We start from the raw sequence: 12,784 nt of genomic DNA on the forward strand, positions 1-12,784 counted from the left end.
CACCTCTGGCCCCGGGAACCCCATCCCCCAGGGCCTGGCCTCGTTTTTCCGGGAGGGGGGCTGCGTGGCCCCCCTCCCCTGGGCAAATTATGGCCCCGGGGACCCCATCCCCTGGGGCCTGCCCAGCCTTGTTTTTTTTAAATATATTTTTGGAGGGGGCGCGTGGCCTCTCCCAGGGCCAGCCTTCCGTATATGTATATATATATATGTTTTAATTAAAGAGGAGGGAGCTGTGTGGCCCCCCACCTGGGCCACTTCTGGCCCCGCGGACCCCATCCCACAGGGCCTCACCATTGGTGACCGTGGGGGGAGCCCCAATGCCCTCATGGTCCCTGCCGGCTACCCGCCTCCTGCGGGAGCTGGCATTGCTTTTGAGCAAGGGGAGCTTCTGACATGCAGCTTCCCTTGCTCAATAGCAATTCTGCTTTGCTTCGTTGAAGTGAGAGCAGGTTTTCCTGCTCTCGTTTCATCAAAGAAAAGCAGTTTTTGCTATGGATGGGCAGGAGGTGTGCTCCCGCCCTGCCATAGCAAACAGCAATGTCCCGGGGGTAGGCACCCCGGGACATTGCAGGAGCCAGCCCTGGGTGGTGGCGGTTCTCAGGGCCATCATGGGCCACGCGGCCCCCCTCCCTACATTTTCAAAGCACCAGGGAGGGGGTGTTCCCCAGGGCCGACGGACCTCAGCATTCAAATAATTAGTGCCCCGGGGAGGTGGTGGTCCCCGGGGCAGTGTGGGGGGACAGGGCCCCCCCACACTTAAATTGTTTTAATTAAGCCCCGGGGAGGTGGAGGTCCCCGGGGCTTGCGGGGCCCATGAGGCCCTTTGCATATAATTAAAGAAAGCCCTGGGGAAGAGGCTGTCCCCGGGACTGTGGGGGCCCCTGGCCCCCCACTAATTAACTGGAAATTGCCCCTGGGACCTGGCCCATTTGGGGGCCGACCGATAACAAAGCACGGAAGCCCACACTTCATTTTTTAAAATTTTCTCAGCAGGATTCGCACACCCAGCGAGAATTCTGCTGATTTAAAAAAATAAATAAAATGCTTTTTTTGGGGCCTGGGATCCCCTGAGCTGGCCTAGGGAGTGGGGGTGTTTTTACCCTGACCCCTTTTCTTGTTTTTTATCTTTTTTCCACTCGTTTCTTGTGACTCGGCTGCCAACCCTTCCTGGTTTGGAGTGCTGACAGCCAATCAGATCTCACGATGAGATGTGTGGTTAGGCTCCGTCCAGATATCGATATTTTTTTATTTTTGAATTATTTAGAAACTACTTACATCATTTTAAAAAAAGCACGCTTTCTAGACCAAGACCTACCTTTTTGCCAAATTTTGTGTAATTCCGTTCAGCACTTCAGGCTGTAACTTGTTTTGAAATTCCTATGGAAATTAACATGGGGAAAACGTGTTTTGGGACTCCCCTTTTTTCTCGGCCCCTGCCTGACAAATCCCCCCGAAACCTTTAATACAGGAGCTGACAGGTCCGCCCCATTAGTTTTGAAAATGTCGCAAAGATTCATCAAGCGGCGCCAAAGATATTGGCAAATCAAAAAACACATTTCCTATGGAAACTAGGTCCTAATTATAAATACCTACTGGCGACCAGTAGGGAAAATATATACATATATATATATATATGAACAAAAGATCCCTCCGTGAAGAAGACCAGAGGACACAGCGGGGAGTTTTCGGAGGTTCCTTTAATAACAATTGCTGCAAGGCATGATGCATTTCGGCGTAGTGCCTTCGTCAGATGCCGCCAGCCAAATGAGGTTCCTTCTCCTCCCTCCATTGCATTTCTATAGCCCTCCCAATGATGGCAGGTCAGCTGACTCCACTTAAATTGGGTGCAGCTGCAGTCTAAATGTCAAAGACTACAGCTCCCAGCATTCCATATTACGGTAAGTACCGATAGTGGAGCCAAAGTTCTCTTGCTGAACAGCGCTGAAATACCTGGCAATGAAGGGGGCTTGATGTCATGAAGAAAACCCATAAACGAAAGTCCAGGACCCCCTTGAATCCCCAACGTTCTGGCCCAGCATCTCGAAGTCAGACTGGGTAGTGAAGCGCAGATATAGTGATCTCGCCTCTCCGTGTAGTCACGGACTGTCAATGACAGCAGCCACATGCCTGGCTTGATCCTGGGGCGGTCCTGCAGTATCCGATACCTCGGAAAAAAACAATCTGCCACGTTGCCAGCAAACCGCAGGACACTCTTCAGTAATTCTAAGATCCACATACACATCCACTCATTCACCAACAGTCCTATACAGTCACTCATACATGTACTCACTCATCATATGTACTCATACACCTATACATCCTGTTACACAATGCCACTCATCCATAGAGTTACTCACACACATAGTCACTCATGCTAATAAAGAATCAAACATATATTTACTTGCATATACAGTTATACACACACCACCACACTTACTTCTACGGAAACTTACACATACTTAGTCTTTTAAACAATCACTTATAGAAACACATACTTATTCATACAGGAACTCTTTCAATCTCTCATTCTCACATATACTCACTTATATACACCAATAGTCACATATACTAGTTTAAAACATATGTAGTTACTCATAAAGACACTATTGAGACAGTCATTCACTCACTAACACACCCATACACACACTCATCCACCCATACAGTCCTGCACACATGCTGTCTTCAACACATACAAACAGTGTGTCACTCATTCATGCACCGATGCACTACGTAATACCCCCCACCGAACCATGCAGACACTCAGACTGATACTCAAAAAACCAACTAATAACCTATATAGACACCCATGTAGCTACTCACCAACCCATGCAGCCACTTATATACAAAGTGAGAGACTGGTACAGATATTTACATATTTAAACATTACTCACTAAGCCATGTATTCACTATGATACACTTAATCAGTCAGTTACACAATCAATTTTTCAAAAACAAATCATCCATTTAGACACTTATATACCCATTTATTCTTCCATCGACCTTGAGATATACATATATAAAACATATTTAATTTTCAGAAAAACACACATTCACTGGATGATGTCATCAGTGATATCATTTGATATGTCATCAGTGATGTCATGAGTGATGTCACTGAACATGTCATGAGTGATGTAATATGTGACGTCATCAGCAGTGCATTGCGGGCGCGCGAGTTATAGTTAGCTGAACTAACTATAACGGGGGAATTTCAATGGTTTTGTACAAGTGAAAAGTCCAGCTAACTATAACACCCCTGAAACCTATGGTTTTTTCAGTGAATTTCTGAGGTTTTTTAAATGCTAATTCCTAACTATAACGTGCCTGAAACCTATGTTTTTTTCTGTGAATTTCAAAGGTTTTTTAAATGCTAATTTCTAACTATGCCTACAGAGATAGGACATGTGAAGAAAGAAGAAAAAATGCACAGAAAGAAAAAAAAGAAGTGCAGAAAGAAGCAACAGAAGTCCTCAAAGACGAAGAAAAGTGCAGGAAGAAGGATAACGTGCAGAAAGAACAAAAAGAAGAGCAGAAAGAAGCCTTGTTGCAAAATCATCCTGTACCCTCAACTTTTTCAGACGGATACTGGTGGTAACTGAGTCTGACTAACCAGTCCTAGAGCCAGTGCTATGTTAAAAGACACTTAGAATACAGTGAAAACACCTACATACACTAGGGAACATTATGCGTTGGGGTCCCCCTGTGATTAGCATGACCTCCTCTGTAAGCCCCTAGTATATAATAGGGCAGGGGGATTAAAACTACGTCTTAAAACAGGCCACAGGGCATTTTTGCACACGTTAACTCAGGCCCCGTCCCCTCCCTTCACCACTGTGTAAACACGCCCTGTGTCCGTTTTTAGTTGGGAGATTAAGTTCATTTGAATCCTGAGGGTCCCTAGGGTCCAACTAGCCCACTAGGTACCTCAAGTAAGTGCCACAGAGCTGCGTTGCAGAGAGGTGTAAAAAGTGGCACGGCCTGGACCACCTCTCTGCAATGCAGCTCAGTGGCGCTTACTGGAAGCACTTGGTGGGCTAGTTAGCCCCCAGGGGCCCTCAGTATTGAAGGGAAATTATATCCCCAATTTAAAACGTGCCATAGTGCGTGTTTGCACACGTCACCTCAGGCCCCGTCCCCTCCCTTCACCACTGTGTAAACGCGCCCTGTGGCTGTTCTAAGTTGAGAGATTAAGTCCCCTTGAATCCTAAGGGTCCCTAGGGTCAAACTAGACCACTGGGTACCTCCAGTAAGCGCCACAGAGCTGCATTGCAGAGAGGTGTAAAAAGGGGCTTGGCCTCAGAACACCTGTCTGCAGCGCAGCTCCCTGGCGCATACTGGAGATGCCTGTGGGGCTAGTTGGCCCTCAGGGACCCTCAGTATTGAAGAGGAATTAATTCCCCAACTTACAACTCGCCAGGGGGCGTGTTTGCAGAGTGCTGCAAGGAGGGGGCGTGGCCTCCGGCACGATGCCAGTCTTTTATTTATTTTAATTTTTTAAGAAGGGGGGCTGTGTGGTTCCCCTTCTTATTCTAATTTATTGGCCCTGATGACCCCATCCCCCAGGGCCTGTCTCCTAATTATATTTTTTGACCCCATTCCCCAGGGCCGGCCACTGTTTTTTATTATTTTTAAAAAATATATATTTATAGACACACCTAGGACATGCTGGACAAACCGTACGTACCTATCACCATGACGATTTGCGTGATATTCATTAAAAGGCGACTATGCATAAAATGAATCCACGTGGAATGTATTTACACCACTAGTGAAGCTCTGACATGTCTGATGCCCTACCGTGCCTAATCCCGGTAGACACCCTTGTCGTTTATTTATACAAACATGGGTAGCTATTGACGGGCACATTTAATACACATGCACACCAAGCCATTCAAAGGGGATTCGACAAAAATTCGACCAAAACTATGCAAGAAACCCCCCTCACGGTTAATAAAACACACATCCACTGCCGGATGTGTAATACTTTTTATTTTACTCTGGAAAGGGGACGAACATCACTTGAGAGTCACAGCGCGCTCCTGGCAGAGCCCAATGCTGTGTTACACCCACCATTGCCTGCTGAGTGCCACACACCTCTGTGTTGTATTCCACTAGCTAGTGCATATGCTATGACACTCTCTAGCCCATGTGCACTGTAACACCACCCCGTGAATATGTCATGCCACACTTGTCTGCGCACAGGTTATATTGCCCCATCTAACGTGCCTTCCTCGATGCCTATGTTATAACGCACAGTGCTATGCCATACATATTACAATCTGGGATCCATATCTTTGTCACAGTGCATATGCAACATTACACTCCCCAGCACATATTTTATATTACAACTTTAGAAACTAGTTAGGTTACACAACACTGCCCTGTGCATATTACACTCCAAGGCGCATATCGCATAGCACGCGCTAGTGCCTGTGCTATCTCGCGCTCTCCAATGAATCTGTCATTGCGCACAATGTATTGCATATTATATTTCACGCCCGGTTCATCTTATATCACACTTTTTGGTGCATAGTTTATACCATACACTATATCTAGTTTTCATTTTCAATCGTGCTCTCAGGACTATGTTCTATATAACACTGTTCACCTACCCTTTTCACGGGCATTACATTTTGCGATAGGGGGTGGAGGGTCAGGGGGTGTTTCTGCCAAGTGAGCCCGGAGTCACAGTCACAAACGCCCTCTTCTTCCTGAATAAAAGTGAGATTATGCTGCATACTTGTTCATATTTTAAGTAGTTCGCACAGACACACGTTTTAAAAACAATAAAGTTCCTAATACCTGCCTTCTCTGAACAGTTAGCTTGCTGCCCCATCCCCCTCCTCCCTATCCTCTGTTGTGTGAATCCATGGACTAGCCTCCTCCCTCCTGCCATGCATGGTCTGATGTGCTGCCACTGCCCTCAATTTAGTATGATGTACCAGTCCGCTCCTCCTGCCCTCCATTGCCCAATTCTATGCCCCATCATTGACCTCCTGCTTAGCCTCTGTGCTTAGCTTGCTGCCCCTATTCTCCTTCCCCCTGCCCTCCGATGTCTTTGTGCATGCCCCTGCTCCATCCTTTTTGCCCACCATGTTCCATGGACCTGCCACTCCTATCTACTCTGAGTGTTCTGTTGAGCTGCCACTCCCCTCCCACCTGCCTAGCATTGTCAGATGACTGTTACCTGTCCCTGCCACCTCCACCCTGCCTGTCCACATGCCATGCCCCTATCCTCTTCCTCCTGTCCTACATGGTCCATTGTACTGCCACACCCTTCTGTCCTCCCTGGTCTGTTGTGCTGCAACTGCTCCTCCTGCCTGCCCCGTGCGGTCTGTTGTGAGGCCCCTTCCCCTGGACTGTCTTGTCTGTGCACAGGTCCTGACCCTCCCTTCTATCCTCCATCGTCCTTTGTGCATGCCCCTGCACCCTCCTTATTGCCCATCATAGCCATTGTACTGCCACTAACCCTCCCACTTGCCATGCATGGTCTTCTGTGCTGCCATGGCCCCTCCCACCTTCCCTGTGTGCTCAGTTAGCTGCTCCTGACCCCCTCCCACCTTCCCTCCATGGTCTGTGTGTATGCCATCACAGTCTCACTGTTGCTCTTCATGGTGTGTCTTGCTTCTAGTGCCCATCCTGCCTGACCTCCATGGCTATCTTGCTGCTCCTGCCCTGCCCCCTTGCCCCCAGCCCTCTGTTTACATGTGCAGACCCCTACTCCCTCCCTCCTGGCTTGTCTGTTCCATTGTAATGCCCCTGATCCGTCCCTCCTGCCCTTTATGGTCTGTTATGCTGCAGCTTTCTCTCCTGTCTGTCCATTATGGTCAGCTAGCTACCATTGCCTCTGGCCCCTCTGTTCTCTGTTGTCCATGTGCATGGTCCTGTCCCCTCCCTCTTGCTTTCTATGGATTGTTGTGCTGCACTCCCGTCCCGCATGCCCTGTGTGGTGTATTGTGCTGCTGCAAACCCTGATGCCTGCCCTGCAGGGTCAGTTTGGTGCACCTCTCCATGTCCCTCCTGTCCTCTGTTATCCAAGTCCATGTCCCTACCCCATTTCCTTCCATGATCCAATGTACCATACTTGCGAACATTTTGAACTTGGTATGAGGGAGATTTTGAAAAAAAACTGGGGTATTGATTTTCCCGTTTGAGTTACATTGAAAAAGAGGAGATTGTAGACAGGAGACAGATCAAATAAAGCCCATTTGAGCTTAAAAACATTGGACATTTTCTGGCTGAATCTGGTCTATTGGCATGTATGGTTTTACTACCATTGCCTCTTCCTTCTGCCCACAATGGTCTATTACATTGCCACAGCCTCTCTTGCAAGTCCTATATTGTTGGTTTGTTGCCCCTGCCCCCCTTTCCACTGCCCTCCATAGTCTGTTGTGCTGCCACGGCCCTTCCTGCCTGCTCAGTGTGGTTAAATTGTTGCCTTTGCACCCTCCTACCTGCCCTCAATTTTCAGAGTCCGTGCCCCTGGCCTCTGCCTCTCAACAGTATCCCAATGAACAACTAGATTGCTAACATTCTATATTTATTACAAAAGTGTGGAACGCCTGACGTCATCTTGATGTAATCAAAACTGTAATACATAGAGCATTTCCTTTAGAAATTACATATATGAGAGGGTCTTATTGGCATCAAAATTATGGTTAGTGCTCTAAAAGACTAAAATAAGGACATATTTTCTGAGTTTTCAAATAGCGACAAAGCACTTTTAAATTATTTGTTATCTTTATGTTTTTTTATCCAGTTGACCACTTGATTAAATGTTGCACTTAGGGGAGAGGTTGTGGTGTTACTTCCAGAACTGCAGACTTTGCAACTGGGGAACCAGGTTGGAGTTTCTGCTTCAGCTCGACATTCTGTGATTCTGGTCAAATCACTTAGTCTCCCCATGTCTACAACCAAAATGAATTTGTTCTTGTGTGATGAAACCAATGCTCATGTAAAGCACTCCAATACCTGACAAGTCTGCACTATATAACACTGCAAAAACACAAAATAATAAGTGTTTTGCACACTTCTGTCATTGGGCTATATTTGGGCTACATCTGGGTGATTTTGGGCTACATTTGGGCTCTTTTGTCTCCGGTGGCCATCTTGGGAGATTTATTTGTTATGAAGTTTCCTAATTTCCTCATGTACTGCAGTCTCCTCAGTAGGAAATGCTTTCAGTTTTTTACTTTGATTCCATCATGAAGGTATTCAGATATGTCACACATTTGCCATAAATTCTGAATGTTAGCACTCTGGTTGCTCATTAGATCACTGTAGTAAAACTACTGTTCACCATGGAAGTCTGCTCCTGGTATTAAAAGTGCATGTTTCAGTCTGCATGTCAGAATTTTTTAATGAAATAGAAGAGGATTTGAGAAGTCACTCAAAATGTGCCCTTATTTTCTTTCTTCAGCATTAATCATAATTTCTATGGCAAAATGAACCCCCTCATTGTGTTCCTTTTTAAATTAAATGTTTTAAGTGTTACCAGTTTATTCCAATCAAGATGGCTTCAGGTGTGCCATACTTTTGTCATAATGAAGATAGTAAGCGCTCTAGTTGTTTTTAAGAACACTCTGGGACATTCTGTCATTGGGCTATACTTGGGCTACATCTGGGCGATATTTGGGCTACATTTGGGCTCTTTTGTCTCTGGTGGTCATCTTGGGAGACTTATTTGTTATGAAGTTTCCTAATTTCCTCATTTACTGCAGTCTCCTCAGTAGGAAATACTTTCAGTTTTTTACTTTGATTCCATGAAGAAGGCATTCAGATGTGTCACACATTTGCCATAAATTCAGAATGTTAGCACTCTTTTTGCTCATTCGATCACTGTAGTAAAGCTACTGCTCACCAGGGAAAACTGCTGCTGGTCTTGAAAGTGCATGTTTCAGTCTGCATGTCAGAATTTTTTAATGAAATAGAAGAGGATTTGAGAAGTCACTCAAAATGTGCCCTAATTTTTCTTTCTGCAGCACTAATCATACTTTTTATCGTAAAATGAACCCCCTCATTTTGTTCCTTTTTAAATTAAATGTTTTAAGAGTTACCACCTTAATCCAAGCAAGATGGCTTCAGGTGTGCCATACGTTTATCATAAGTAGGACTGTTAGCGCTCTAGTTGTTCTTTGGAACACTCTGGGAAGCTGCAGTAGAACACAACGGAATCAACTGACAGTCTCTGCCCTTGTTGGATGTACATGTTTTACTGAGAATGTCAGACTTCATTCTCACATGACTGAGAAAGATAATGTGAATTTACAGAAAATAAGCTCTCAGTTTAGCTTATAGATCACCTTCCAAACCTCTGTGGGAAAAGCATGAGAAAATATTTTTCTCTCAATCATGATATCCCAGCAGAAGGCTTTTTCACATGGTGAAATCACCTTAGAACATACCATAATTCCTAAAATGAGTATGGTACCATCAACAAATGATTTATAATGTAACTAAAGTCTTAAAACCTTCTATTAACTGCAATGCTTTTTAATGAGGTGCTATCATGTATATTGGTCCCAAGATGGCTGCCAACAATTCTTGGATGAAGTGCTGACAGCCAATCAGATCTCAGGATGAGATGTGTGGTTAGGCTCCGCCCACATATATATATATGATTTTACTTTTGATTTTCTCAGGAACTACTGAACAGATTGACACCAGACCTGCAAAAGGCACTTCCCTGACCTGAGGACTACCTCTCTGCCAAATTTCAAGTAATTCTGTTCAGCCGTTCGGGCTGTACCTTGGACTAAAGGTCCTTATGGAAAATTGCCTGGGGAAAACGTGTTTTGGGACCCCCCTTTTTCTCAGCCCCCGCTTGACGAATCCCCCCGAGACTTTCAGGGTAGGAGCGGAGCGGAGCGGAGCGGAGCGGAGCGGAGCGCCCCACCTATTTTAAAAATTTCGCGAGGATTCGTCAACCGGCGCCAAAGTTATTCCAAATAGAATGTTGCGGATTTCCTATGGAAACACGGTCCTAACTATAACTATCTACTGGCGACCGCCAGTAGATAATATATATATATATATGTGTGCTTGTGTGTGTGTGTGTGTGTGTGTGTGTGTGTGTGTGTGTGTGTGCAATATATGTATATGAGGGCATAAGAAACATGTAACTGTCTAGGCCAACTGATAGAGTGACGTCGATCTACTAAGATCTCTACTTTTTATTCATTTAAATATCACACAGTTCTCTTAGACCCTTCACGCTTGCACAGGAAAAGACAGGTGCTAATGGCAACTGCAAATAGAAAACAGAATGCAGACATCATGACTATGGTGAGAAACAGTTAGTCCTGAGCACGGACACCAGAGAAGCAACAACTTTGGCTCCATGAAATGAATCCCTTACCTGAGCAGGTGACGCCAGCGTCCTCTAGATGGGTACAGTCGTGTCGCATCCACCCATTGTGACTGCACTCCGACAGGGAGGACTCTGTGCCTCTGCAGCTGACATTGTCAAGAAGAATGCTTCCATTGCCTTGGCCAAAGTAGGCAAAGCCAGGAGCGGAAACTGCCCAGCCACAGCCGAGCTCTCTGCACACAACCTCTGCATCACTTAGGTCCCACAAGTCGTCACACACCGTCCCCCAGGCGGAGTTGTAGTAGAGCTCAACGCGGCCCGCGCATCGGCTGCCACCATTCTGGAGTCTAATGGGGAAACGCACTGGAGAAAAAAGCACAGGGAACCAGAAGGTGATCATGTTGACTGTCCAAAATCATCTCTAGAATACCAAAGATACCATAGAGAAACTAAAGATTATAATTAGTGGTTATGTCTTCACATCTAAATAGCCCTTAAACGGGAGTGATATTATACTAAACCACTGCCACTAATTTTGAAAGCAATTGAGGGTAAAAAAACATGTTGCTAAAGCTACAAAATGCTGCAGAGCCTTAAAAACACAGACCTTTCACCTTAATTATCCTGCTGATGAAAATGTTAGCCAGCAAACCAGCTCTCTGTCAGTCACATCCCCAGGAGAGAAACACGTTTATAATTCCTAAATTGTATCCCACGGGTTCCTGGAGCTTTGTAATGTACATCTAGTCCAATTCCCAGTTAACACTGAATAAAAGGCAGGTGAACCCAGCAGTTCTAGAAAAACACACAATGTAACCAACCATACTTCCCATTTGAAGCCCAGGAAATTAAAATGTTCCTTACCTGTAACTTGATTTCTCTAGCCTAAGTAACTTCCAAAATCCAAGGCTTTGTAGAGAGTCGCACAGAGCCAAGCAAACGACCCTGAAGCATGTTTCCATCCGAGGTGTTGCACCAAAACTTCTTTGGGCAAAGTGTTTTTAAAATATACGTCCTAATGATGCTAATTGCATACAATACCCCTGTGACCTGTCTCCACCGTAGATTACTTTTATGTTCATATTGTGAAATGTATACAGTGGACAAAGCCACGTGGGTTTTACGCGAAACAAAGTAATATAACAAGTTTGGTAAACATCAGAAGAGGGGAGCATTATCCTTCAACCTTAAGGTGGAGCTTAAACAGGTGAGTGTGTAGGGCATTTCAGGCGGATCGACAATTCTGAATGAGTCTGAGTTCTTCTCTGAGGAGATTCTAGCCTCATTGAGCTTGGCTAAAAACCGTCTGCTTATGACTTTATGATTTACTGGTCACAGGAATTTCCAGCAAGAGGCAGGACCTGCCTCCAGCGTTTCATGGACCTCTAGTAGCCAGGGGGTAATGCAGGCCCCTGCGGTGCAGGAGGTCGGGCAGTCCCCCAAAGGTCCCCAAATCTTCAAGTGGGGTCTAGTTTCGCTCAAGGCCAATCAATATCTGTGAGATACGGGAGACTCTGGGGGGGGGGGGCTCTCCTCACATTCTATAGGGGGAGGGAGTGGCAGCATCATTTTGCATTAAGCCACTGCTTGTAGAGTGGAGTATGTCTGTTGAGCATGTGGGAAAACTGACATGAAGAATTTTATGTATGAGACATGACCCATATTGTTATCTTGAGAAGAAATCTGTGGAAGTTTCTCAGAATAAGAGTTATGTGGTCTTGCTTTTTGGCTCCTTTCACAAGGTTTGATGTAGTTTACAAAATACTCGAGAGATGTCAGGAAAGAGCCGAGGAGTCCAGTCAAAATAGCATCAGCTCAGTCAAGGTATGATAAAACCAGGACTTTAACCTCGGTTGTGAATAGAGAGAGCGGATTGTAGGCTTGAGTTTTATGAGCATATGAATCCTTTTGTCATCATGGACAAGTACTATATTTGGGAGCTTTGAGGAACTTACATGTTGTTGCAATTGTTATTGTCACTTGAAATTCGCAAAGCATTTTGATGGCCACTTGTGTGGTCTGGTACCACATGGGTAGATAAGGGGTGGCCTAGGTATGATAATTAGGTGTGATGAGCTCGGTTCCTAGCAGTGCGGCGAATCAAGCACATTAAAATTGCTTGAATGTAGAAGCATGAAATAGAATAGTGGACTGATCCATGCCTTCATCTGTTGCATTTTTGTGAGAAACTGGGTTGTTGGTTGGGGGGGTGAAACAAAAGCAGTCAGGTTTAACATAGAGGCAATGTTTTAAAGTATTTATGCAGCACGCAAACAGTAACAAAATGAAAACACAACACAAGAAATATCCCATAGCAATTTAGAAAAATAGAATACATTTGAATACAATATTTAACATCAAAACAACAAAAATCCAATCAGTAGAACTAAAGATATGTACTTTAAAACATTTATTGTCTAAAAGCGCAAAGTGCCACTCATGGTTATCTGGTCATGCTAGACCGGGAAAAAGTCA

General features: G+C 45.1%; 1 protein-coding gene across 10 annotated transcripts in view; it reads right to left on the reverse strand.

Annotated features, from left to right (window-relative positions):
• Nucleotides 1–12,784, reverse strand: part of LOC146866846 (scavenger receptor cysteine-rich domain-containing protein DMBT1-like) — a 1,139,300-nt gene that overhangs the window by 548,490 nt on the left and 578,026 nt on the right. For all 10 annotated transcript variants that reach the window (XM_085602006.1, XM_085601995.1, XM_085601984.1 and 7 more), the window contains one exon: nucleotides 10,358–10,672. In XM_085602006.1, coding sequence (XP_085458132.1) covers nucleotides 10,358–10,672 — 315 coding nt within the window. The remainder of the gene's footprint in view (nucleotides 1–10,357; nucleotides 10,673–12,784) is intronic.

The sequence above is a fragment of the Triturus cristatus genome, chromosome 1_2 (genome assembly GCF_964204655.1).
Source record: "Triturus cristatus chromosome 1_2, aTriCri1.1, whole genome shotgun sequence".
NCBI lineage: Eukaryota > Metazoa > Chordata > Amphibia > Caudata > Salamandridae > Triturus > Triturus cristatus.